The sequence below is a fragment of the Choloepus didactylus genome, chromosome 18 (assembly GCF_015220235.1).
Source record: "Choloepus didactylus isolate mChoDid1 chromosome 18, mChoDid1.pri, whole genome shotgun sequence".
Lineage (NCBI taxonomy): Eukaryota > Metazoa > Chordata > Mammalia > Pilosa > Megalonychidae > Choloepus > Choloepus didactylus.
This window is the reverse complement of record NC_051324.1, coordinates 45,731,489-45,758,420: the sequence shown is the minus strand read 5'-3', so window position 1 is coordinate 45,758,420 and position 26,932 is coordinate 45,731,489. Positions and strand designations below refer to the sequence as shown.

Here is a 26,932-nt window from a genome sequence, read left to right as displayed (position 1 = left end):
CGAGTCCCGGTCATGATATCCAATGTCTTTTTGGTGGAGGGGCCGTTCAGGAAGGGGGAGGCCACAGGTGGCTTGGAAGGAACCAGGCCTGGCCGGTCCCAGGATCCACAGTACCTGGTGCCCCAGCCCAGGCCTGACCTGCAAACTCTCCAAAAAGTCTCCCCCATCCCCAAGGTCTTCAGTCTGGGGAATAGGTCTTAAATTTCAGAAGCTGGAAGGTGGTGAGCCATTTAAAGCCAATCCAGGCTCCTGGGGGAAGAGCTGTTCCGGCTGGGGTAGGATGCTCCAACATCTGGAGGGGCACCCCAGTATCTGGGTAGAGGAAGGGAGGTTCAGGGGACATCCTTGGCCCATGCCAATTTCATCTGGAAGGTCCTGGGTCCCTGGAGGAAAGGGCGAGGGAAGGGGGAAAGGGGGTGCCCTTTCCCCTGTGCTCCTTGATTCCTGAGTGTCAGCTAGGACCGAGGCGCCTTCTGCCTGGTCCTGGGGGTCCTTCGTGGGGGGGTTCAGCCAGGCGGGTACTCAGTACACAGCCCCAGGGTTGGGCGGGGGCCCGGGGGAGGCGTGGTGCAGGGTGGCCTGCTGAGTCGGCTGCTGCTGTAAGTGGGGTCCACTCAGGTTCTGCGCGTGGTACCAGGAGTTGGTGGGGTCGTCCAGGTAGCTGGGGGAGGCGCTGTATGGGAGCGGCGGGGGCAGCTGGCTGCGGGCAGGGGCCGGAGTGGAGTGGGAGGAGGTATCCCAGAGGGCGGGTGACGGTGGTGAGTTGCAGGCCATGGAATCGCTGTTGTTGGGGCTGTGCTCCAGGGGTACCTCCCCGTTCTTGTAGAGCTTCTTGAACTTGGAGCGGCGGTTCTGGAACCATATTTTCACCTGGGCCGGAGGAAGGGGATAGTTGGTCAGTGTCAATGCTGAGGGAAAACCCCACAGGGAAAGCAGCCTAGGGAAGGCAAAGCCAGCGCCCAGAGACACACTACGGGAGACAAGTAGAACCCAGGCGCCCTGGCTCCCAGGCCATCTTTTGTCCACCGGGACAACTGTGGCTGGGAACGTTCGACCATCTGGGTCCAAATTCTACTCTGCCACTTACTAAGTATGTGACCTTGGGCGACTTACTTAGCTTTCTCTGGTTCTCAGATTCCCTGTCTGCAAGACGAGGGTGATGATAATACTATTACCTATCGCCCAGGGTCACTATGAGGCTCAGAGAAATTAATACAGTCAAAGAACTTAGAGCAGCCTGCTACACGGGCTCAATAGAAGGCAGCCCCGGTGGGGGATGGGCCATTGGTGGCATTTTGTTCACATTTGTTACCCATAACAGAGGCACACAGATACACAGGGACAAACACACACCCACATACGCATCTCATACGCAGCAACGTACCCACTCACAGCTTCACACACAGACATCAGACCAGAAAGACGCACACATGCCCAGATACAACCAGATAAACACCCACAAACATGAGCTCCACGTTCACACGCTGAGGCTTGGAGAAGCCTCGGGCTGGCTAATGGGGTGACCTGGGGACCCAGAAGCAGGTGAGCTGTGGTTTCCCAAATTTCCCTTGGGGGACCTCCCCCCTTCCCCTGTCGCTCCCCACCCCATGACTGGTACAAACAATGAATCAGCTCCTCACTGGGTGACCCAGATTCCCTGCGGAGCGGGCCCCACGCAGCCGCAGCGGAGGCCTGCTTGTCAACACCTGTAGGGAGCCAGGCCTCTGCCACTCCTCCCCTGAGCAGTGACAGCCTGCTGGGGGCTTTAGGGACAGACCCAGACTGAGGTGGGAGCACTCCCACTTTGAATCTCCATTTTCCTTTGGCCAGGAAACTCTCCTCTGGCTCCAAGAGGTAGGAGTGGAGCATTTGGGTGCTAGGCGGGACTGCGGTGTTTTGATACAAGCACAAGTTTTTGTATATGCTCTCACCAGTGTGCATAGTCACGTGCATGTGCCCCCTCCTTCTACAAACACAGCTGCACACACAGTGACCCCTGAAGGATTCCCACGTGTGTGTGCAAACATACACATATGAATCCATGCACACATATACCCCTACACACACATGCCTAGCCTGGAGGAGAAACTTGATGTGGATTCCTATGAAGTGAGTGACCCAGAACTGTTGGGGAGCTGCAGGAGCTGGGGGTTCTGGGGGTAGAGGGAGGAGGCCACTTCTGATTGCGACAGGCATACACAGTTGCAACAGGTTCACAGATATGCACACCTGTACATGTGCTAGTGCAGAAACTTCCAGAAGTCGAGACTTGAGGAAACCCCACCCCCACCCCCAAAGCAAGGAACCTGCAGGGGCCTTAAAAGGCCAACCTGGCCTTCCACTCCTGCACCCCCGACCACTCAACACCCACCTGTGTCTGCGTGAGGCCCAGCTGCGCAGCCAGCTCGGCGCGCTCTGGCAGGGCCAGGTACTGGGCCTTCTGGAAGCGGCGCTGCAGGGCGGCCAGCTGGTAGCTGGAGTAGATGGTGCGCGGCTTTCGGACCTTCTTGGGCTTCCCGTTGACCATGCGCACCTCAGCTTCCGGCTCCTCCTTCACGGACACTGCGAGCAATGCACCGGGCGGGGAGCGGCTCAGCCTCGGTCTGTTACCCCCAGTACCCTCCCGGGACCGCGCGAGGCCCCCACCTCGGGCCCACCGACCAGCCACGGGATTTCCCGACTGCGCACCCCGCCGCTGGCGCCCGGGGAGGGAGCCGCGGCAACCCAGCCGGATCCGCGGCCGCCCACGACGCGGCGCTCCCAGCCCCGCGCCCGGTCCCCTGAGCGCGGTCCCTGGCGCCAGGAACCCCCCGGGCGCGGTGGGTCTGCCAGCCTCGCAGCTCCTCGCCGCAGGTCTACTGGCCGCCCCTCCCTTTCTCGTCCTCCCCTCCTTCTCTTTGCTTTTTCGTTCTTATTATTTTTAAAGAATAGTTTTAGATTTATAGAAAAGTTGTAAGGATTGAGTACGCTCTCTTTTTTCCTTCTTTTCTTTCTTTTCCTTTTCCTTTCTGCCTTTCCTCTGTTCCTTTCTTCTGTCCCTTCTCTCTTGCTCTGCCTCTCCACTTCTCTCTTGTTCTGTCTTTACCTTTCTGTTTTTCAGTGCCCCCATTTCTCAGTCGCTGCCTCCCTCCCTTTACCTGTAACCTCACCATGCCTCTCTCCATCGGACCCCTCATAACCCTCTCTAGCCCAGATCCAAGGTGGGTCCCTGCGGCCTCCAGTTCCTGTTGCCCACCCCCAAGCCCTCTGCAACACGAGTGAGGACTGCCTGCTGAAGTGCCAGCAAAGTCACCTCGATTAGGAGGTTCCCTGACACTGTCCAGCCCTCTCCTTCCTCGCCCAGCTCACCCTGATCCGCACCCGAGATCGGGTACACTGCTTCCCAAATGCACCCGGTCTGGAATCTGAAAGATCCTCTGTCCCTTCTAGGCTCATCTAGCCCACCGTCTTTAACTCCGAGCGGTAAATCTCTTATCTTCAAGTCTTCCCTAGACTTCAGCTGCGATTCCCTGTCTTCCCCTCCCGCAGGAACCTTCCAGTATCACCCACACTCCCCGCGACCCCGTGGTCCTAACCTGGATCCTGGGCGGGCAGCGGCTGCTCCCGGTACGCGCCGTATTGCCGGTAGGAGGCTCCATAGGTATATTCCGACTTGGGCGAGTAAGCGCCCGAGCCTGCAAGCCCGTTGAGATTGAACTGGTGGTGGTAGGTGTAGGGGTTCACGGTCTGGCCGTAGGGCTGGCCAGAGTAGTAGTCGTGCTGCGGAGCGCTGTAGTAGCCCAGGTCCGTGACGGAAGACTCGGGCAGGGTGGGCGAGTCTTTGGAGCCCGCGTGGCAGCTAAGCGAGCTGGAGATGTCCGTGAGGATGCTGCTAAGCTTGCGATCGAAGGAGCCACTCATCCTGGCGGACTACGCACCTCCCCCAGGCTGGCCTCGGCCGAGTAGAGCCGAAGCCGGCGAGAGAGCAGGGAGCGGCGGGGGAGACGAGGCGGGGGTGTGTGTCCGGAGAGCGACGGGAGGGTCTGGCAGCCTCTCAGGGAAGGGGGAGGCTGAAGGGCGCTCAGATCATCGCCGGCCGTCGGTCGTTTGCTGCGTGCCTCTCCTCGCGTCCCAAGCCACAGTCAAATGCTGCCAGCTCCGCCCGGCCAGCCGGTTATAGACTCAATAGTGGAGTCGGAGAGGGAGGCTCCAGCGCGCTGATTGGCTGCAAGTCTTGCCTTGGAGGCAAAACATGCTCTTGCGCTCTCTCTCTTTTCTTGTCTCTCTCCCCCATTCTTTGTTGCTACCTAAGACACACACACACACACCCCTCGCTCTTCCTTCTGTCGCTCCCTCCCCCAGTCCAGATAACCCCCTAGTGTCTCCATAGAGGGGGCTTGGGGGCGGATGGCTCTGCAGAGCCCCCAGGGTTCCTCAGTCTGCCTCCCTGGCTGGGACGGGGTGGGGGTGAGGGGCTCAGGTGCGAAGGGGGAGAAAGGGAATTTGCCCACTGGGTGTTTGTGGAGGGAGGTGGTCCAAGGTGGTATGTGTGTGTTGTGCAAATGACAGGCAGATGAGCATGCCCAGGGCCCCATTTAGCCATTAGGACAGTAAACAGGTGCCCGGTGCCCATAATGCTTTTAGGGGCCCATGAAAATGTTCTAATTTCTTTTAAATCAGAAGGAAAAAAAAAACAAAAAACACAAACTTTTAGGTCAAATAAAATGTTTGAATATAAAATGTTAATATATTGTCTTAATACCAATGCAGCCGTAAAATATAATTTTAAAACTTTTTTTTTTTTTTAATGGAAGAAGGGGCCCACAAAGCAAAAGTGCCTGGAGCACATTAATTCGGCCCTGGGAGGATCCTGTTGGAGGGAGTCTGGGGGGACACTGTGTGGGTTTAGGGGCATATGGGGAGATACCAGAGCCAGCCCCACAACTATGTGTGTGCAGTTTCAGAGATTGCCCAGGCTTGCTGCAGTGAGTGGGGCACCTAGGGCCCCAGTGAGGTTGGGTGGGACACAGGCTGATGGTCTGACTGTGTGCTTCAGTAAGTTTGGGGGCAGATTCTGTGCCTTGTGGGACTGTGCTGGATGAGTGTGGGTATTTTTAGGGATCGGATGTATGGGCCGATTGTCTTTGGGATGTGAGACGTGAGGATTTCATGTTTCACAGTATACACCGATGTACGTGTGTTGGAGCATATGCATGAGTGAGACGGTGCAGGGGGGATGTGGGGCGGTGTGAGTGGACGGCCGAGAGAGTGACCCGACTCTGTGCCAGTGTGTAGCTGGATGCAGATGTTATGAAGCTCTTAACACCTTCCCACCCTCCAGTAGCTGGGAGCCCTGACGCTCCATTGAACCCCCTTCCCCCAAGAAAGTCCCGAAGAAGAGCCTCCTCTCCCTGAGGACCCCCAGCTCCTAGTCCTGTCCCATCCACAGACGGGATTCCTAAGTTATCCCCCTGCTCGCGTGACTCAGCCCGTCTCTTCGCTCCACCTCCAATGCTGCTCTCCCTTTTTCTTTGGGAGCGCTCCTGCAAATCTCAGGTACTAGCTCTCAGTGCTGCACAGAGTCCGGGCCCCCTCCATTCCCCTGTCCCTACCTAGCGGGCGAGCGCGTCCGAGGAAGGCGCAGTGCCAGCACGCCACCTTGTGGTCACTCGGGGGCTCGGCAGCGCCCCCCAGGCCGACGTCTCGCCGAGCCCGGGGGAGGAGTCCTCGCCGTAACCCCCTTTAGGCAGAGAAGTGCGCAGGGGGCTCTGTGCCCCTTTCCACAGGCAGACCCCCGGGACGGGCTGCCAGGGCTTCAAAGGGTGTTCCGAGCTGCAGTCGGAGGAGAGAGAGGGCCGCAGGCCGCTGGCCGGGGGGCAAGAGGGCTCGCTGGGTTTGGGCGGCGGCGGCCGCGTGGGAAAGGTGGGGGCGGGGGCGAGCGAGGGGAGCGCTATCTGTCTGTCTATCTCCGCGTCCCCCAAGCGCCTATCGCCCGCCGCTCCGAGCCCGTGGCGGGGCGAGTTGCCACCCGTTCTAGGTGCCCTCTGTTCTGCTGCCAAGAGGGCGCCAAGAGAGCCCGCGGCGGTGGGGGCAGGAAGGGCACTGGGTGGGTCCGACTCCCCCTCCCGGAAGGGGGGCGGGGTGGTGGGCACGACCCGCTTCGGAGCCCCCATCTCCCCACAAAGACGACCTCGGGTAAGCCCCTTCTCTGGGGTCTATTAATTCATGCATGTGCAGAGACCAGCAAGGGGCAGATGACTGCCCTCCCGAGAATCCTCACTCTCCTCCCTCCTCCTCCCCATTCCCCCCGGAGACTCCTGAGTAAAGTGAATGAGCACTGGACTGGGAGTCCAGAGTGCTGAACCTTGAAAGGGTGGTGGTGGTGCTGGGTTATATTAGGATAATTTCTACCCTCTGTTCTGCTCTGAAATTTGAAGCGCCCTAGAAATGGAATGAAATTGCCGCATTAGGGACTTAAGTGAGCAATGAAACAAGTGTTTGGTAATGGGAGGTTGAGCGTCTTGCCCCCACTGCACTGCCTGCCCCAAGACATTGGGGACCTCGTCCACCCAGTTCACTGCTATCTTCCAGATGTTCGGGACTGGTCCCTGCACACACAGCCTCAGTGCTTGAGACACGTTCACCGAGTGAATAAATGAAACTCCCTAAGACTGGGGAGGCACTGAATCACCTGGGCACTGCTCTGGTGGACCCCTGGCAGGCTGGGGGCTCGGCTGGCAGGATCAGGAAAAGGGAAGACAGGGAGCAGGCACGAGCATCACTCTGCCCCACTCGGGGTGGGAATAGGAGTGGCTTCCCAGATGGGGCTGTGAGTGGCCTTGAAGGGGCCCGTTGGGCCAGCAGGACTGGAGCCACCAGCCCCTGGGCGGGCACCTGCAGGATCAGGGTGGCGAGGTTGCTGAAGGATGCAGTGGGACCAGTGCCACCCACTGCACCTGGCCTGGACCAACAAGATGAACAGGTGTCAGCCTGGCCAGATTTCTGCCCCTAGTGGAGGCCTGTGTCGGGGGCTTCTAGAAGGCTGGTGGCAGGGATAAAGGGTCTGTGCTGGCAAATGCCCAGGTCAGGGTCCATGGCCCACCTCTCCTCGCCACTGAGGAAAGGAATCCTGTTGAAGCAAAGTGTTCCTTGGAGCCCGGGTACCAGGCCACCAGGGATTCACAGAGCTGGGCGGAGGGGAGGAGCTCAGGAAAAGGAGAGGTGAGCGGGTGGGGCCTGGCTTTCTCTGTTGCCTGGGGAACTGGCGCCATCTAGTGGTCACCGTAAGGAGGCCGGGGTTCAGCTCCACTGGGGAGATCCAGGAAGTGGGGGTCCCCACCCTGGCTGGTCAACATGTCCAGAATGAAATTACCTTTATTTATTTCAGGAGCCCTATCAGCACTAAATATTTACTTGTCATTATGTTTCTCATTTGCAAATCAAAAGGTGTCCTCTAAAATGCCTTCAAGCTCAGATGTTCTGTAATTCTAAATTCTAGGACTCTAGTCTCTCAAGGGGAAGTACCCTCTACACACTCACCAACTCTTTTGGAGATGCACTCCAAGCCTCTAGTGCTTTGGAGCCTGGGCATCCTTCTGGAGTCCATTCACTCAAGAAATCTTTCCTGAACCTTTACTATGTGCCAGACCCTATGCGAGGTGTTGGGGAATTGGTGATGAATGAGACAGACACAATGGCCTCTCTGTGGAGCCCAGGTCCAGCGGGGGAATGGACCTGCAAGTGGCCAGTGATAAGTGATATGTGCTGGGATGCTGTGACAGCCCAAGGGGCCTGACCCTTTCACAGACGCAGGAGCATATCTGAACTGAGACATGAAGGATGTGTGAGACTTGGCCAGAAAAAGCAGGGATGAGGGGAAGAGGAGGGGTCCTAGGCAAAGGAAATCCCATGCAAAGGCTCATACCTGGAGCATAGCATTGGGAGAGGGTTGGCTAAAGGGGAAGCTGGGGTGTAATCAGGGCCCCGGAGCAGGAGAATGGGCTTTATCTAGAGGCTTCGGGGAACCATTGAAAGATTATAAGCTAGGGAGAAACATGACCAGATTTTAGAAGGATCCCTCTAGCTTCTCTGTGGGAATAAGATTGGAGGCTGGAATGCCAGAGAGGAGGCTTCTCTGCAACCCAAGCAAGAGGGGAAATACGTTCTGGGTTAAGAAAGAGGCGGTGGGGGTGAAGAGAAGTGGGTGGATTCGAGAGATAGTAAGGAGGTCAGAATGTCAGCACTTGAGAAGGAATGGGATGTGAGTGGGGGGCGGGAATGGCCCCAGGCTTCTGATTTGGGCAACTGAATGGAAGGTTGGGACCATTCTGAGAGAACAGCAGAGGGAGGGATGCTTGATGGGGAAGAGGATGCATCCATTTTTAAAAAAACTTTTCTTCGGAGTATAACGTACATGCAGAAAAGGACAAAAATCCAGCTCAATGGATTTGCGCAAACCAAGCACAACCATATAACCAACACCCAGTTAAGAAACAGAACTTTACCAGCACTCAGGAACCCCCTCACGCTCCATTCCAGTTACTACTCTCTGCTAAGTAAACTCTGCCTTGACACCTAGCACCATATTTTTGAATATTTTTAACTTTTATAGAAATGGAATTATGCATTCTAGCATCTTTTGCTCAACATTGTTTGTGAAATCTATCCATATTTTTGTGTACATTGTTGATTGTTTTCATTGCTGTAGGCAAATATTCTATCATGAGCATACATCACCATTTATTTCACTGTGCTATTGTTGAGAGGTATTTGGGTAGTTTTCAGTTTAAGAGCAGTGCTGCTGTGAACACCCTCGTCCATGTCTTTTGGTGCATGTATGGACACTTTGCTGTTGGGTGCCTGAGTGGAATTGGGGGCCCAGGGTGTGCACATGTTCAGTTTTAGAAGATCCTGCCAAAAAAAGCTCTCCAAGGTGAGCTTTGATCATGTTGAGCTTGAGTGTCTTGGAGACTGCCAGGAGGAGCTGTCCAGCAGGTGGTTGGCTACATGGATCTGAAAAATCAGTAAAGAATCTAGGATGAGAAATGGAAATTGGGAGTCTTTGGCTTCATTTGGTAACTGAAACCCTGGGTGTGGATGAAATTGTCCAGGAAGGGAGGGAGGGACCAGACAGGTGAAGGAGGGCCCCAGGGCAGTATCCGGGAGAGACTAGTTGGAGAGGTGGGAGGCAAAGCAGAAGGAGGGGGTCCTGAGGTGGAGGAGGATGTTTCAAGGAGGAGGGAAAGTTCAACAGGGTCAAATGCTGCTGTGCCTGTAAGGTCCAGGTAAGATGAGGACTGAGATGTGCCCACAGGATCGTCTCAAGGAGGCCCTTAATGAAATCAGGAAGAGCGGGTTCATGGAGAGGTTGCTGGGAGGCTGTTTACAGCCACTGAGGAGCGAGTAGGAGGCGAAGAAGTGAAGAGAACAAGTGCAGGCAACTCTGTGGTGAGGTTTGGCTCTGAGAGGGGGGGAGGAAGGCAGAGAGGGCGGTCGCTGGGGGGTATTTGGCATATTAGAAAGAGGTGTAAAGGGGTTTTAAATAGGAGCAAGCTTGTTTAGATGTCAATTACAGCAGCCAGTAGAGGGGGGTTAATCAAGAGTGCTATCCTTGAGTAGGTGGGAGGGGAAACGATCTGGAATCTAGTCGAAGGATCAAGTTTAGAGCAGACCCTCTCTCCCATTGTGTCAGGATGGAATGATAAGAACTGGCGTTCCTTGAGCACTGTTTGATGTATTCTACATTTATGAGTTCACTCTCCACCACCCACCCCCAACAACCCTAGGATTTGGACCCTCCATTTCCACTTTTTGGCAGATGTGAAAACTGAAACCCAGAGAAGATAAGCAAAGGCTGGATTCAAGATTTGAACCCAGCAGTCTGACTCGTCACCTCCATGGGATGGGCAGTGTGCCAGTTTGGATGTATTATGTCCTCCAAAATGCCATTATCTTTGATGCAATCTTGTGTGGGCAGACGTTTTTGGTATTGATTAGATTGGAATTCTTTGATTGAGTGTTCCATGGAGATGTGCCCCACCCAACTGTAGGTGATAACTCTGATTAGATAATTTCCATGGAGGCGTGGCCCCGCCCATTCAGCATAGGCCTTGATTAGTTCACTGGAGCCCTATAAAGCTCAGACAGAAGGAGTGAGCTTGCTACAGCCAAGAGGGACACTTTGAAGAATGCACAGAAGCTGAGAGAGTATCTGCAGATGAGAGACAGTTTGAAGATGGCCGTTGGAAGCAGACTCTTGCTCTGGAGAAGCTAAGAGAGGACAAATGCCCCAAGAACAACTGAGAGTGACATTTTGAAGAGGAGCTGTGGCCTAGAGAGGAACATCCTGGGAGAAAGCCATTTTGAAACCAGAACTTGGAGCAGATGCCAGCCACGTGCCTTCCAGCTAACAGAGGTTTTCCGGACACCTTTGGACATCCTCCAGTGAAGGTACCCGATTGTTGATGCATTACCTTGGACACTTTACAGCCTTAAGACTGCAACTGTATAAGCAAATAATCCCCATTTTATAAAAGCCAATACATTTCTCGTGTTTTGCATCCCGGCAACATCAGCAAACCAGAACAGGCAGTATGCTGGCAGTTTGGGTGGTCAGAAGGAAATCCGATAGATTTCAGTATTGGACACATGGGTTGCTATGCATTTCAGAGTAAAAAGAAATATTAAAACTATTTGGGGGTTCCTGTCTAATGGAGTCTATATGTATGAGTGTGAGTGGAAAGTAGGTGGGATGTTAATAACTGAGAAGAAGAGAGGTGGTGGGACCAGAGGTTTAAGGAAAGTGGAAAAAGAAGAGCAAGACTAAAGTGTAGCCGTGGGACCATGAGGAAGGCTGATGAGGAGACAGAACTGGTGTCGGAGACTTCTGGTTGTAGGACATGATGAGGGTGTAGCAACCCCAGGCAGCCCGGTGAGGGCGACTCCAGGCGGGCAGGCTGCTCCCCAGCTGGGCCCAGCACCCTGCTGTGTGAGGACAGTTGGTTTGACCATGATGGGGGAAGGTTCCTTGAGAGGCAAGGGGGGAGCAGATGTTAGTGTAAGCGTTGTTCAAGTAGTTTCCAAGGGGATTCTAAGCTGAGTAGAGAAGGAAGCGAAGAGGGGCGCGCTTGGTGGAGAAGAAAGGAGAGATCCAGGCTAGAGGTCCCAAGGTCAGAGAGAGGCCGTAAGGGAATCACAGAGGGCTGTTTGGGGTCAGCAAGCAGGAGGGTGGAATTTTAGATTTCAGGTGGTGACCAGGTGATTGATGTGGCCAGAAGTGGATTTACGGTGAAGCTAACAAAACTTAAGCTTCAGGGCTTCTGGTCAACCAAGATAACAGTGTAAATTGCTCCAGGATGCCATTCCCCCACAGAATATTTGAACAATTAACAAAAAACTGGAAGTGCCATCTTCCCCAAACTCGAGAATATAGTTAAAGGGTTGCAGTAAGTGGGCAAGTGCCAAGTTGAGGAAACACAGCTTTAAAAAAATGGTAGGAGAAGCTCACAGCATCTTTGCTGGCCTCTCCCCCAACCTCTCCTGTTGCGTGGGACAACACTCGCAGTGTTTGTCCCTGGCCCTGTTCCAGAGGGAGCAGAGTAACCCCTGTGCACATACTGTGGTGCCTGTATGTCGGTGTCAATCTATTAGGTGGCAGCTTGAAAGGCTGACCCAGGAAACTCATCTCTGGCTGGCCGGCTCTGAACTTGCCCTGCAGGCAGAAGCAGCTTGTGGACGGCTAAAGCAGTATAAAAAAAATATTAAGTCAACGTGGCCTGGGCAAAGGATTAACTGCTTTAAGTTTAATGAGCACCTGGGAGGGGGAGAAAATCTATTTTCTAGGGAGTAGAGGGGGTATTCAAATTCCAGTAAACAGAAGAATTCCTAAGGCCTTGAACATGCACAAGTACAAGATGCAGGCTCAGAAAAGAGGGAGAGGACTCTGCATTTCACATTTGCTTCAGGCTGATCTTCTTGATAGGAAGGCCAAACTCAGAAGGACAGCATCAGCCAATGAAGAGCCAATTTGCAAAGACTGTGATAGGTGTTTTTTGTGTTAGTTGGTTTTTTTTTTTGTTAGCTCCTGGCACTCAAGGAAATCCCTGGCATATCACTAGCTGAAGACAAACTTAAACAGGTAGCTCAGGAACGGAATCCCAGAGTTAACACTTTAAAATATTAAAATGTACACTGTGCAACAAAGGATTATGAGACAAACACAAGACAGGAACAGGATAAAACTCCAGAAGCTATCAACAAAGAAGGCCAGACTTTGGACATACTGGACAAAGACATTTAAAAAAATGATCCTCCACAGGGCGTTTCCTCCCAGGTGGAAGCCCGGGGAGCGCATCCCTGGTGAGTGCGGATCACGCATTTTCTGCCCCCCAAGCTGTTTGTGAACTCACGGGGAGTAGGCCAGTCCAGGGCTCCCCAATCCTCTTGAGCTCTCAGTGGCGCCTGGCCTCAGAAGAGCTGCAAAAGACACAGACAGGGCCTGGTGACTGGGCTGTCTGTCCTTCCGTTCCTTGCCACTCTAGGGCTGGCTCCAGAAACCAGACATCAGCAAGGGTTGGCATCTGGGGTATGAGATCCATCCAAGAGGCCAACAGGGGGGCTGAGTTCTGAACCAGGTGGTGACAGTTGAGCTTCCTTCCCTCAAGGATCTCAGCCACAGCGCTAGGACGGGGAACGGTGCCCTCTGCGCTCATGTGGAAACGGTGCAGAAAACAGGTGTCTTTCAGATCAAGGACCGTGGGCTGACTGAGTTCTCTTCAGAGCTGCAGAAGCTGACGAGCAATCTCAGGACATCGACTTATCCAAAAACAAGATCGAGAACCTACCGCCTATGCTGATACGGAAGTTTACTCTGCTGAAGATCCTCTCCCTGAACAACAACAAACTGACTGTGCTACCTGATGAGTTATGCAATCTGAAAAAACTAGAGATGCTAAGCCTAAACAACAATCGCCTGACGGAGCTGCCATCTACCTTTGGGCAACTCTCTGCCCTCAAGACCCTGAGACTCTCTGGGAACCAACTCCGGACACTACCACCCCAACTTTGTAGCCTATGGCACCTGGATGCCATGGATCTCTCTAAGAACTAGATTTGGAGTATACCTGACATAGTGGGAGAGCTTCAGGTCATCGAATTCAACCTCAATCAGAACTAGATATCTCAGATCTCAGTGAAGATATCTTGCTGTCCTCACCTCAAAGTTCTTCTCCTGGAAGTATGCTTCCACAGAGTATCCTCATTGATTTCCAGATCTGTCTGCTTGCTGTGGAAAGCAATCTTTTTGAGATAAAGAACCTTTGAGAACTGGAAGGCTATGATAAGTACATGGAGAGGTTTACGGCTACCAAGAAGAAGCTTGCATGATGCTCTCCAGAAGTATGGGAAGTTTACATGACACCTACTTGAATCCTCTGTTGGAATCTGGCTGAATCAAAGTTTCCTGTCATTGTCAAGGATATCTGCAATAAGGAGGCAATACTCCAGGAGAGATTTTACTCAATGATCTTTTTCCTTTTCAGGGCACACCTCAAAGTGATAGGAAGAGCTAGGAAGAGTCCTCCATTTTGAACCACGGATAGAGCACTGGACAATCCTGATTTTTAAAACCATCATTAGTTTGGCTTTAAGAAACCAGTTGCCAGTTGCTTTTTATATGGTGAGGGGTTGCTGCCTGGTAACAATAATAGTTTCACACTACAGCTTTCAATTTCATGTTTAGTTTCAATGTGTGAGCATCCATAAAGTCAACTGCCATCCCACCTCTGTGTTAATACTTCATATTTTTATGAAATTCAAATAGTTGTGAGAGGCTGCTGTGGTTAATCAAAGGATTTGTGATTTTATTCCAGTTCATCAGTTCAACTGCAGTGTTTGTCTTGGAGTTTAGGATGTATATGACTGTCTTGATTAAAAGTGTGCTTTGTCAGAGAAGCACCAAAACAACACTAAAAGATGATCCCTAGGGATTGCAGTAGCAAATTCTTTATTATTGCAAGAGCCTAACTATCAAGATGTCTCTGAAGAGCTAAAACCATATATGCAACACTTGTAAGATAAAAGGAATTTTAATAATCAAGATTTTCCTGCAGCTTTGTTACAAATGATGTCTTATTTCTGGTAACCCTTTTCCTATTTTGTATTTATAACTCTACTGATCAAATTACCTACAAGAAACCATTGTGACAACATTTTAAAACAACCTATGTTTATCAAGTTTTTTCTCTGGCTGAGAAAATATGCTAAATAAAGAATTTTTAATGAAAAAAAATGATCCTTAATATGCTCAAGGGGATAAAGGAAAACACAGAGAAAGGATAAAGGAAAACACAGGAAAACAATGAATGATCAATATGAGAATCTTAATAAAAAGATAGGAATTCTGAAAAGGGACTATAGAGAAATACTGGAGTTGAAAACCAGAATAACTGAGATGAAAAATCCCCTAGAGGTTTTCAACAACAGTTTGGAGCTAGCAGAAGAAAGAATCAGTGAACTCAAAGACAAAACAATTGAGATGACTCAGGTTGAGGAGCAAAAAGAAAAACGAATGAAAAGAAGTGAACAGAGCCTAAGAGACCTGTGGGACACCATCAAGTGTACCAATATATGCATTATAGCAGTCCCAGAAGGAGAAGAAAGAGAGAATGGCACAGAGAGGAATATTCAAAGAAATAATGGCAGAAAACTTCCCACATTTAATGAAAGACAGCATAGGCAGTTTCAAGAATCCCAACAAATCTCAAGCAGGATAACTCAAAGGCAACCATGCTCAGATACATAGTAGTCAAACTGTCAAATGCCAAAGGCAGTATTTCAGTTTGCTAAAGCTGCCAAAATGCAATGTACCAGAAATGGTTTTTACAGTGGGGACTTATTAATTATAATTTGCAGTTCTGAGGTTGTGAAACTGTCCAACTCAAGGCATCAACTCTCCAACCCAGATGCCAGTAACTCTGAAGTCAGGTTACTGGCATCTGGGGCTCCTCTGTCACATGGTAAGGCACATGGTGATGTCTGCGGGTCCTTTTCTCCTGGGTTTCATTGCTTTCAGCTTCTGGCTTCAGTGGCTCCCTCTCTCTGCTTCTCTGGTGCTCTTCTTTGTGAGCTTCTTTTAATTTCATCTCTTCACTTTTATATGTATTTTATCCTCTTAAAAAGGCCCCCAGTAAGGAGATTAAGACTGAGCTTGAATGAGGTGGGTCACATCTTAATTGAAATAACATAATCAAAACATCCCACCTACAAGAGGTCTGCACCCACAGGAATGGATTGAAAGAACATGGCCTTTTCTGGAGGTACATAACAGCTTCAAACTACCACAGACAGAGTAATGAACGCTGCAGGAGAAAAGCAATGTGTTATGTACAAGGGAGTCTAAATAAGATTAAGTGCCAATTTCTCATCAGAAACCATGGAGGCAAGAGGGCAGTAGGACAAAATATTTAAAGTGCTGAAGGAAAACATTTGCAACCAAGAATTTTATACCCAGTGAGAGTGTCTTTCAAAAAATGAGGGAGAGATTAAGACATTCCCGGAAAAACAAAAGCTGAGGGAGTTGATCATTAGACCTGCCCTGCAAGCAATGCTAAAGAAAGTTCTTCAGATTGAAAGGAATGGGCACTAGACATTGGATTGAAGCAGCATAAAGAAATAAGGCCTCTTAAAGGTGAACATATGGATAATCACAAATGCCAGTACTATTGTATTGTATTTTTTGGTATGTAACTCCACTTATTACTTCTTATGGTTCTAAAATGCAAATGCATAAAAAGTAATGATAAGTCTATGGTTTTGGATAGACAATGTATAAAGACATAATTTGTAACAAGTACAGCAAAAAGGTGGGAAGATGGACGGGTATAGGCACAATGTGTATGGATGCTGTTGAAGTTAAGTTGTTATCAAATCAAATGTGACTGTTACAGATTTAGGATGTTAAATTTAAGCCCCATGGTAACCGCAAAGAAAGTACATGAAAAATGTATACAGAAAGAAATGAGAAGGGATTTAAAAAAATCAGATAAATAGTAGGCATTAACAAGAAGAATTGAGGGACCATGTCAGGAAAGTGAAAAGACAACCTATAGAGTGGGAGAAAATATTTGTAAATTATATATCTGATAAGGGATTTTATCTAGACTATAAAAAGAATTCTTACAACTCAATAATAGAAGACAAATAACACAATTTAAAAATGGGCAAAGGGACTCCCGCTATGTGGGACCTGACTCCCAGGGTTGTGAATCTCCCTGGCATTGTGGGACATGACTCCTGGGGATGAGCCTGGACCTGGCATTGTGGGATTGAGAAAATCTTCTTGACCAAAAGGGGGAAGTGAAATGAAACAAAATTTCAGTGGCTGAGAGATTTCAAATGGAGTCAAGAGGTCACTCTGGAGTGCATTTTTATGCCCTATATAGATATCCCTTTCCAGTTTTTAGTGTATTGGAATAACTAGAAGGAAATACCTGAAACTGTTGAATTGTAATCCAGTAGCCTTGATTCTTGAAGACGATTGTATAACTATATAACTTACACAGTGTGACAGTGTGATTGTGAAAACCTTGTGGCTCACATTCCCTTTATCCAGTGCATGGACAGATGAGTAGAAATATGGGGACAAAAAGTAAATGAATAATAGGGAGGGATGGGAAGGGTTGAGATGTTTTGGGTCTTCTTTTTTACTTTAAGTTTTATTCTTATTCTTTTTTCATGTGGTAATGAAAATGTTTAAAAATTGGGAGGATCTAAGATGGCGGCATAGAGAGGAGTGGAAGCTAAGTAGTCCCCCTGGAACAACTAAAAAAGACCAGAAACAACTAGTAAATAATCCGGAATAACTACAGGGGGACAGACGTGACCGTCCACTCATCATACACCAACCTGAATTGGGAGGAATGCCAGAGATCACAGCATAAAATCTGTAAGTAAAAACTGCAGATCCAAATCGGGGGACCCCTCCCCCACAGCCCGAGCTACAAAGCCTCATGGTGCCAGAGAGAAGCTTTCTCCCAGCAAGCGAATATAGCTCAGCTGAGCTCCAACTGGGGTTTTAAGTAGCGAGTGTGAACTGCTCACTACAGGTACGCATCCCCAAAAAACAGACAGAGGCTTTGGGTGACGACTGACCTTGGAGAGCCGGAGGGTCGCCTCGGACTAGCTCTGTTCCTTTTTTGACCCAGTGGAGAAAGCCTCAGCCATTTTCAGTTCCCAGTTCTGTGACCTAGACAAGGGCATAGCACAGGCAGAGAGAGACCACTGAAATGCTAATGACCTCCCCCTAGGGGGTCTATCTTCTCTAAGAGGAAAGGGGTGGGGCCAGCTCTACTACCTGCCTTCCATTCAGAACTTACACCAGTCAAGAATTATAGGCTAACAGGCGCCATCTGCTGGGCAGAAAAGCACAGTGACCGGAGGCATCAGAGGGTGTACCAATTTTCTAAGACACACCCTCAGGGAAACTGGATACTGAATATTTCTTCCTTCTGGGACCTGAGCCCATTCTGGTCTGGGGAGGCCTGATTGGGGTAACCAAGGAAACCATGCCTAGACAACAGAAAACCACAACCTACACCAAGAAAAATGAGGTTATGGCCCGGTCAGGGGAACAAACTTGTACTTCAACTGTGATGCAGGAATTGAAACAACCAATAATAACTGAATTCAAAAAGTTTAGGGAAGATATGGCAAAAGAGATGAACCATACAATGAAAACACAGGACATACATAAGGTAGGAATTGAAAGCTCAAAAAACCAACTGGCGAATCTATGGAAATGAAAGGCACAACACAAGAGATGAAAGACACACTGGAAACATACAACAGCAGATCTCAAGAAGCAGAAGAAAACACTCAGGAACTGGAGAACAAGGCACCTGAAAGCCTGCACACCAAAGAACAGATAGAGAAAAGAATGGAAAAATATGAGCATCATCTCTGGGAACTTAAAGACAAAATGAAAAGCAATAATTTATGTGTCATTGGTGTCCCAGAAGGAGAAGAGAAGGGAAAAAGGGCAGAAGCAATAATAGAGGAAATAATTAATGAAAATTTTCCATCTCTTATGAAAGACATAAAATTATGGATCCAAGAAGCACAGCGTATCCCAAACAGAATAGATCTGAATAGGCCTACGCCAAGACACTTAATAATCAGATTATCAAACATCAAAGATAAAGAGAGAATCCTGAAAGCAGCAAGAGAGAAATGATCTATCACATACAAAGGAAGCTTGATAAGACCATGTGTGGATTTCTTAATAGAAACCATGGAGGCAAGAAGGAAGTGGGGTGATATATTTAAGATACGGAAAGAGAAAAACCACGAACCAAGAATCCTATATCCGGCAAAACCATCCTTCAGATATGAGGGAAAGCTTAAAATATTCTCTGACAAACAGACAATGACTGAGTTTGTGAACAAGATGCCTGCTCTACAGGAAACACTAAAGGAAGCACTGCAGACAGAAAGGAAAAGACAGGAGTGAGAGGTTTGGAAAACAATTTTGGGAGATAGTAGCACAGCAACCTAAGTACGCTGAACAAAGATGACTGTGAATATGATTGAAAGAGGAAGGCTGGGATCATGTGGGACACCAGAACAAAAGACAGACGATAAAGACTGGGACTGTGTAACTCAGGGAAACCTAGGGTGCTCAACAATTGTGATAAAAGGTACAAATATGTTTTTACATGAGGTAGAACAAATGAATATCAACATTGCAAGGTGTTAAAAATAGGGTGGGATTGGGGGGGGGAAATATAATCAATGCAAACTAGAGGCTAGAATTAACAGAAACATTGTATTATGCTTCCTTTAATGTAACAAAAGCAATATAGCAAAGCTAAATGCATGGTGGGGGTGGGGGGTGGAATAGGGGAAGGGTATGGGACTCCAGGCATCAGTGATGTTGTCTCACTCTTTACTTTAGGTTAATGCTATCTTTCCTTTTGTCACCTTCTAGCTATCAAGTTTTTGTTTGTTTGTTTTTCTCTCTTTCTCTTGCCTTTTTCTTTTGCCTCTCTGCCTTCTTTGACTCTTCCTCCGTCTTTGTGGAAATGTCTTCATATAGAGAGTGGCGATGGTGCTCATTACACAAATACGTGACTATACGGGGAACCAACGACTGTTTACTTAGAATGTATAGTGTTTGAACAAAACCATCTTAAAAGAAATGGGTTGATGAAGAAAACTTGAGGGCACTATATTGAGTAAAATAAGACAGACACATAAAGGCAAATAATGCAGGGTCTCACTGGTATGAACTAATTATAATATGTAAACTCATAGACATGAAATATAAGTTACCAGGATATAGACATGAAATATAAGTTACCAGGATATAGAATGAGGCTTAAGTATGGGGAGCGGTTGCTTATTATGAGCAGAATGTTCAACTAGGGTGAACTTAAATATTTGGAAATGGACAGGGGTGATGGTAGCACATTGTGAGAATAACCAACAGTTCTGAATGGCGTGTGAAGGTGGTGGAAAGGGGAAACTCAGAGTCATGCATGTCACCAGAAGGAAAGTTGGAGGTTAAAAGGTGGGAATGTATAAAACAGTGAATCTTGTGGTGGACAATGTCCATTATTAACTATACAAATATTAGAAATCTCTCTCACGAACTAGAACAAATGTATGTCACTGTAACTAGAGGTTAATAATAGAGAGACGTATCTTTCATCAACAGTAACAAATGTACTATACCAAAACTATGAATCAATAATGGAGGGGGGAGCGTGGTTAGGGGTATGGGAGGATGTGAGTTTCCTTTTTTTTGTCTTTGTTTCTTTTCTGGAGTAGTGAAAATGTTCTAAAAATTGAAAAAAAAAATGTTCTAAAAATGTTCTAAAAATTGAAAAAAAAATAATTGTGTTGATGGATGCACAGCTGTATGGTGGTGATGTGGGCAATTGATTGTACACTTTGGATCTTTGGATAGCTGTATGGTATCTGAACAATCTCAATAAAAAAATTAAAAAAAAATTTTAAAAGCTTTAAATAAACAGCAGTCATCTTGGACAATACAAAAAAAATTAATTGTTGTGATGCATGCACAACTATGTAATGGTACTGTGAACAAGTGATTGTATGCTTTGGATAGATTGTATGGTATGTGAATATATCTCAATAAAATTGAATTAAAAATTTAAAAAAAGAAAAAAATGGGCAAAGGGAGAGGGGGAGGAGGAGGACGAGGAGAAAGGCGCAGGGGTGGGAGCTGTTGCTGGAGCTGCCACTGCAAAAGTTCTCCCCGTCCCCCCTTCCCCTCCTCCCAAGGCCCCTAGAAAGCTGGGAGCTGCCGCTGCCTGCACTCAGTGACCACATGATTAGGCACTTGCTGGCAGATAGAGGGAGGAATCAGCAGCTTGGAAATTCAACTAAGTGATCTGGCGGGGTGGGCATTTTCCTGACATACCTTATAGAGGAATTTGATGGCACAAGTGATTAAGGGGATAATTGTGGCGTTTTGAAGCCTATGAAAGGTGGCAACTCAACCATGATTTCTTTTTTAACTCTACAGCATTTCTGTCCTTGAAGTCTTGTTTTTTATCTTAGTCTCAGGCAGTGATACTTAAGCATGAACATTGATGACAACTGGAAGGATTGTTCATTAAATGTGGTGGCACAGACCAAATACAGTCTTCCAGGGCAATGGTTGTAGTGGGTGGAGTGTCTGGCCAGTCTGCCGTGTCTGGGGAACTGCAGGAATCAGTGCTTCAAGGTTGGAGAATGCCTCACCAGGAGATCCTTGCGGCAGATGAAGTGTTACAAGAAAGTGAAATGTGACAGCAAGACATCATATCACATGACGAACTCATGGTCCATGAGGAGACAGTGACGAATGATGAAGAGCAGATGGAAACACATGAAAGACCTCCTCAAAGACCCCAGTATGCACTAAATGCCCCTATAAGTGTAAAGCAGGAAATTACTTTTACTGATGTAACTGAGCCACTGATGAGAGGGAAAAAAAAAAAAATCAGAGAGCCGGTAGACTTACAGAGAAAGAAGTGGAAACAATGTTCTCCTGCAAAAATCCTTACAATCAATGAGGATGGATCACTTGGTTTGAAAACCCTTAAATCTTCTGTTTGTGAGCACTGCAGTACTGCCTTTAGAATGAACCATCACAGAGACATGCCTTCACTCAGACAGTGGGAAAACCATCTTAACGTAGTCGATGTGACATGCGTTTCTTACAGGAGTGCCTGCTAAAGAGACACGAGAAGAGTCACGCTGGTGAGAAACCATTTTGCTGTGATGAATGTGGTATGTGATTTATTAAAAAGTATCATATGGAAAGACATAAGAGAGCTCATAGTGGAGAAAAACCTTACCAGCTTGAATACTGTTTACAGTATTTTTCCAGAACATATTGTGTACTGAAACATAAACGTATGTGCCATGAAAATCATGACAAGAAACTAAACAGATATGCCATCAACGTTGGCTTTCTGACATCTGAGGAAGATTCTGGCTTTTCTACATCATCAAAAGATAACTCACTGCCGGAAAAGAAAAGGCAGAAAACAGAAAAAAAATGAGCTGGGATGAACAAAGAGAGTGCTATGGACAAATCTGACTTGAAAAAAAGACAAAAATGATTACTTGCCTCTTTATTCTTTAAGTACTAAAGTAAAAGATGAGTATACGGTAGCAGAATATGCTATTGAAATGCCACCTTCTTCTGCTGGGGGATCACATTTAGAAGATGCATCAGGAGAAATACACCCACCTAAGTTGGTTCGCAAAATCAATTAATAGGAAGAGGAGTCTAAAACAGCCACTGGAACAAAATCAAACAATTTCACCTTTATCCACATATGAAGAGAGCAAAGTTTCAAAATATGCTTTTGAACTTGTGCATAAACAAGCTTTACTGGCCTCAGAAGGCAATGCTGACATGGATCAGGTTGATAATTTGCAAGAGGGGCCCAGTAAAACTGTGCATCATAGTACTAATTACGATGATGCCATGCAATTGGAAATGAAGCGGCATCTTCAAGAAGCAAGTAACAACAGCAAGGAGCATGTGCTGAATGTGGGTACCATAGCTTCTCAGGCTTCTGTAACACAAGCAGCTGTGGCTAGGTCATTGATTAAAGTACCACAGCATCCATATTAGAGTCACAGGCTCTGAATGTGGGAATTAAGAGTAATCATGACAAAAATGTCGTTCCAGATGAGGTACTGCAGGCTCTGTTGGATCCTTATTCCCATGAAGCTAATGGACAGCACGGGATATCATTCAGTGTTGCTGACATTGAGGTGACTTCTAGCATATCAATAAATTCTTCAGAAGTATCTGAGGTCACCCAGAGAATGTTGGATCAAGCTCCCAAGCATCCTCATCAGGTAAAGCCAACATGTTGTAGGAATACTCAAAGTTTCTACAGCAGGCTTGGGACAGAACTAGCCAAAATGGTGCCTATTTGAATAGCCCGAGCCTTAACTTTGTGACTGATAACCAGAACCTTCCAAATCAGCCGGCATTCTCCTCCATAGACAAGCAAGTCTATGAAGCCATGCCCATCAATAGCTTTCGATCAGGAGTAAATTCTCCGCTAAGAACAGCTCCAGGTAAGTCCTACTTTGGACTAATAGTTGGTGATTCACAACACTCATTTCCCTTTTCAGGTGATGAGACAAACCAAGCTTCGACACAGGACTTTTTGGATCAGTGACTTCTCGGAAGAAAGCTGAGGCTCAGTCTGTCCACCAAGCTTACCAAATGAGCTCCTTTGAACAGCCTTTCCGTGCTCCGTATCATGGATCGAGAGCTGGAATAGCTGCTCAGTCTAGCACTGCCAATGGACAGGTGAACTGGGGACTAGGGACAAGTGCTGAATTTCCAGAATTTCCCTTGGTGAATGTAAGTGATAATAGATCCAGAATGACAGCTTCACCTGATGCCACAACTGTCCAGACTTTTGGCTAAAAAAAAAAAAAAAAAAAAAAAAATGTGTAACTAATACTGTCACTTTAGAACAGATTAATCAAGAGTGGGGATACTCTGTATAAGAGGGAGTACTGTACAGATTTAAGAGCAACGAGTTGTAACAAGTTAAGCTGATATGAATAGCAAGGTTAATCCAATAACTGCATTTTGTTTGGTTAGTCAGCATTTTTTGAACAGCCTTACATGCCTTTTGAAAGGCCTTACCTTTACAGAAGCAATGCATTGCTTGTTTTAGATCAGAAACTTGCTGTTTTTCCTATATCATATTAAAAAGGAAAAGAAAAAAGACTTTCACTCAATTGTTTCCTAATTGATACCATTGTAGTAATTGTGTGAAATTTGCTCATACTGTTTCTGTGTTTTTCAGCATGGTCGTTGCACTTGAGCAGGGAATCAGTATATTTTACAGAGTGAACTTAAAAGTTTAAATGTCAAGAGATTATGGCTTAAATAAATTAGTGTGTCCTATAGGGGGAAAAAGAGATCAAGAAACCACCTTTTAAAAAGAATAATATGCCATATACCCTTGATTTTCACTTTGCATTATATTGACATGGTTTTTGTTTTTGGAAGAAAAAAAGTAATAAAAATCTGATAGTCTAAGACTCCGCTATTTAAAACCTAATTATTTAAAAAATATGCATATTTTTTACATTTGTTGTAATTAATTTATTTCTATATTTTGTTTCACATAGAGAGAAGTAGCTGTAAATAATAAATGTTTTCATACTACTCATCAAGAGGAAGTGTTGTAAGACACTTCCTCTTGATTCAACTAATCCAGGAACTTAAAGTGGAGCAACAGTTAATGCTATATCACGTAACTATTCTTTAAACCTTACTTTCCCAATAAATCATCATTATGATATTTACTGAGTTCTCCAAATTTTCTATTTTTTTTGTTCCTGTTTTTCATCAGCAAACCAGATGCTACTACTACTGCTATTACTGCCTTCACTACCAGCAGCAGCTAACATTTACCTAGTACTCAGTACATACCAGGAACTATTCTAAGCTGTGTACAGGTATTAACTATTTAATCCTCACAACAACTCTATAAGATAGGTACTATTATTATCTTCCAATTTATAGATGGAGAAGCTGAGGCAAAGAGTGATCAAGTAATTTGCCCATGATCACCAGCTGAGTGGCAGAGAGTGGATTTGAAGCTAAGTAGTCTGGTTCCAGAGTCTGTGCTCTTAACAATTACACTAAACTTTCTCCAGATGCAATCAAGACTGAAAGAACAGCAAATTAAATTGAAATAATCTGCTTATTGGTTCATTTATAGGTGTAATCTCCAAGTAGTCGCTCTGATTTGGTAAGTAGCTTGATCTTCAGAATAGTAGTTCAGAAATAAGGGAGGTGTAAATACAAAATAGAAAGTATTAAAAACCATTAAATAAGTATTTTGAAGGAAGAAGAAAGAGAAACCAATATGACTGCAAGATCTTGATAAACCAAGATCTAAAAAAGAACATGTACTATCTATAGAAATAGGAGCATATAATCAATCAAGGACAAAGACAAAAGTTCTACAATAACAATGCCTGAAAGAAGGTGAAGTCATTAAGATATGAAAATCTTAAATAAGTGATGAGAGGAAAAAAGTAAGTTTTTCATAAGTCATAAGTAAGTTTAAGTTCACAGAGTTGGGAAGACTTATAAAAAGAACAAAAATAACCCATCCATACAGAACAGTGTCTCTGCGCTAAAAATCCCGTTTACCCTTCTCCCTGAAACTCTGGCAAAACTGAACTTTTTCACTATCTCTATGGTTTTGCCTTTCCCAGAACGCCATACTGTTGGAGTATTACTTATGAACTCTTTTTGAACTAGCTTATTTCACTTTAAGTTTCCTCAAAGTCTTTTTTGTTTTAATGGTAGTTAAAAATAATGCTGCTATAAACGTTTATGTCCAGATTTTTATGTGCACATAAGTTTTCAACTCCTTTGGGTAAAACCCGAGGAGCGTGATTGCTGGATCATATGGTAACCCTATGTTTCGCTTTGTAAGAAGGTGCCTAACTATCTTCCAAAGTAGCTGAACCATTTTGCATTCCCACCAGCATGAATGAGAGTTCCTGTTGCTCTACATCCTTGCCATCATTTGGTGTTGTCAATGTTTTGGATTTTAGCCATTCTAATAGGTGTGTAGTGGTAACTTGTGTTTTAATTTGCAATTCCCTAATGATGTAGGATGTTAAGCAAATTTTCATATGCTTATTTGCCGTCTGTATTTCTCCTTTGGTGAGGTGTCTATTCAGATCTTTTGCCCTTTTTTTAATTGGGTTTTAAGAATTTTTTTTTGTATGTTTTAGATACAAGTCCTTTACCAGATGTGTTTTGCTAATATTTTCTCCTAGCCTGTGGCTTGTCTTTTCATTCTCAATGCCTTTCTCAGAGCAGAAGTTTTTATAATTAAGTCTAACTTATCAAAAAATTTTTTTTCATGGATCATGCTTTCAGTGTTACATCTAAAAACTCATCACCAAACCCAAGGTTACCTAGATTTTCTCCTATGTTATCTTCTAGAAGTTCTATACTATTGTGTTTTACATTTAGGTCTGTGATCCATTTTGACTTAATTTTTGTGAAAAGTGTAAGGTCTGTGTATAAGTTTTTTTTAGAATGAACTTTATGCTTCTAGCTATCAAAGCCTAAATTTAGCCACTTCATCTTCTTCATCCTTGGACAGACCTTTTCGGTTTCAAATTGTGCTTCTTCCTGACAGCATCCTCTGCAGTTAGGATCCCCCTGAAGCAGGTTGAACTGTCCAAGAAGATCACAGGCGCTGCAGAGCAAGCTTCTGGAGAAGCCTAACTCTCTGCATGCTTCCAATGAAAACCCTGCCCCAAATGCACATACCACTAGAAGCACCATCGCTACCAGTAACCTCAGTCCAAACGCTGGCCCAAACCAGCCACTTGGCCCAGACGCCATTGCCACCATCTTCCATAGGGCTCTCAAATATGCATATTTTTGCCAAAATACACAACTGTTGAAGCATTTCTCTATGGAAGTATGCATATCAGTGTCAGTTTTCTTTGTACAGTTTTTAAAGATTTTTCATGTGCAGGTATAAAGGTTTTGAAGTTTAAGTAAAAAAAATTCTGAAGATTACATTCCCAAGAACACAATGCTTACACAAAATGTATATTCCACATTTTAAAGCTTAATTTTATTTTACTGTACATGTATACTTCATTTAACATGGAGCACTTAGAATCTATTTGGTATTTTTGATTTCTCAGCATAAAAAGTTTAGATTTTTAGGTTTGGTACAGTTGTGTCATAATCATCTCATAATTGACAATTTTAATTTGGGGTAATAAAAGGTAATTGGGGTAACTTGCAGCTATAAAACCTGGTTTAATCCTTCTCTTTTTAGAATCCTGATAACTTGAATAATTAACAGTATCCAGAGAAACTAAATAAATGGGCATTTTAATTGCTTATTTTATTTTGAGTTACTTTTTAATGAACACTGCTCACTACAAACCAAAAGTGTTTACTAATTCTAGTAACTACAATTTCTTTTTCAGCTATATGAGTGATCAGAAACTTTTTGTTGCCTTTGAAAATCTTAAATAAACTACAGACTTTATCCTTTGAAAAAAAATGGGCAAAGGCTCTGAATAGACATTTCTCCAAAGAAGATGTACAAACGGTCAATAAGCACATGAAAATATGATGAATGTTATTAGCCATTAGGGAAAGGCAAGTCAAAACCACAATGAGATACCACTTCATACTCACTAGGATGGCTATAATTATTAAAAAAAAAAAAAACCTAAAATAACAAGTTCTGGTGAGGATACAGCAAAATAGGGACACTTATACATTGACAGTGGGAATGTAAAATGATACAGCTGCTGTGGGAAATAGTTTAGCAGTTTCTTAAACAACTAAACTTACGCATAACATACCATAGGACCCAACAATCTCAGTCCTGGGCATTTATCCCAA

At 46.0% G+C, this 26,932-nt stretch overlaps 1 protein-coding gene and 2 pseudogenes across 1 annotated transcript; 2 read left to right on the top strand and 1 right to left on the bottom strand.

Moving 5' to 3' along the window:
- Positions 1-522: 522 nt before the first annotated feature.
- On the bottom strand, positions 523-3,900 carry DLX3 (distal-less homeobox 3). Its single transcript, XM_037807879.1, has 3 exons — positions 3,576-3,900; positions 2,372-2,562; positions 523-870 (listed from the first exon to the last, which is right to left on the bottom strand). Exons 1-3 carry the CDS (start codon positions 3,898-3,900, stop codon positions 523-525), a joined length of 864 nt encoding a protein of 287 aa, XP_037663807.1.
- A 6,921-nt stretch (positions 3,901-10,821) lies between these two features.
- Positions 10,822-13,362, top strand: LOC119514739 (annotated as a pseudogene).
- Positions 13,363-20,581: 7,219 nt separating this feature from the next.
- On the top strand, positions 20,582-21,390 carry LOC119514343 (annotated as a pseudogene).
- Positions 21,391-26,932: the final 5,542 nt, after the last annotated feature.

What these genes read in the sequence shown, in the direction of transcription:
- DLX3 (XM_037807879.1), bottom strand. Translation starts at nt 3,900, where the DNA reads ATGAGTGGCTCCTTCGATCGCAAGCTTAGCAGCATCCTCACGGACATC. An exon ending in GCTGCCCGCCCAGGATCCAG is followed by an intron (nt 2,563 to 3,575) that starts GTTAGGACCACG and finishes CATTGCTCGCAG; the next exon opens with TGTCCGTGAAGGAGGAGCCG. An exon ending in TGGGCCTCACGCAGACACAG is followed by an intron (nt 871 to 2,371) that starts GTGGGTGTTGAG and finishes CCTCCGGCCCAG; the next exon opens with GTGAAAATATGGTTCCAGAA.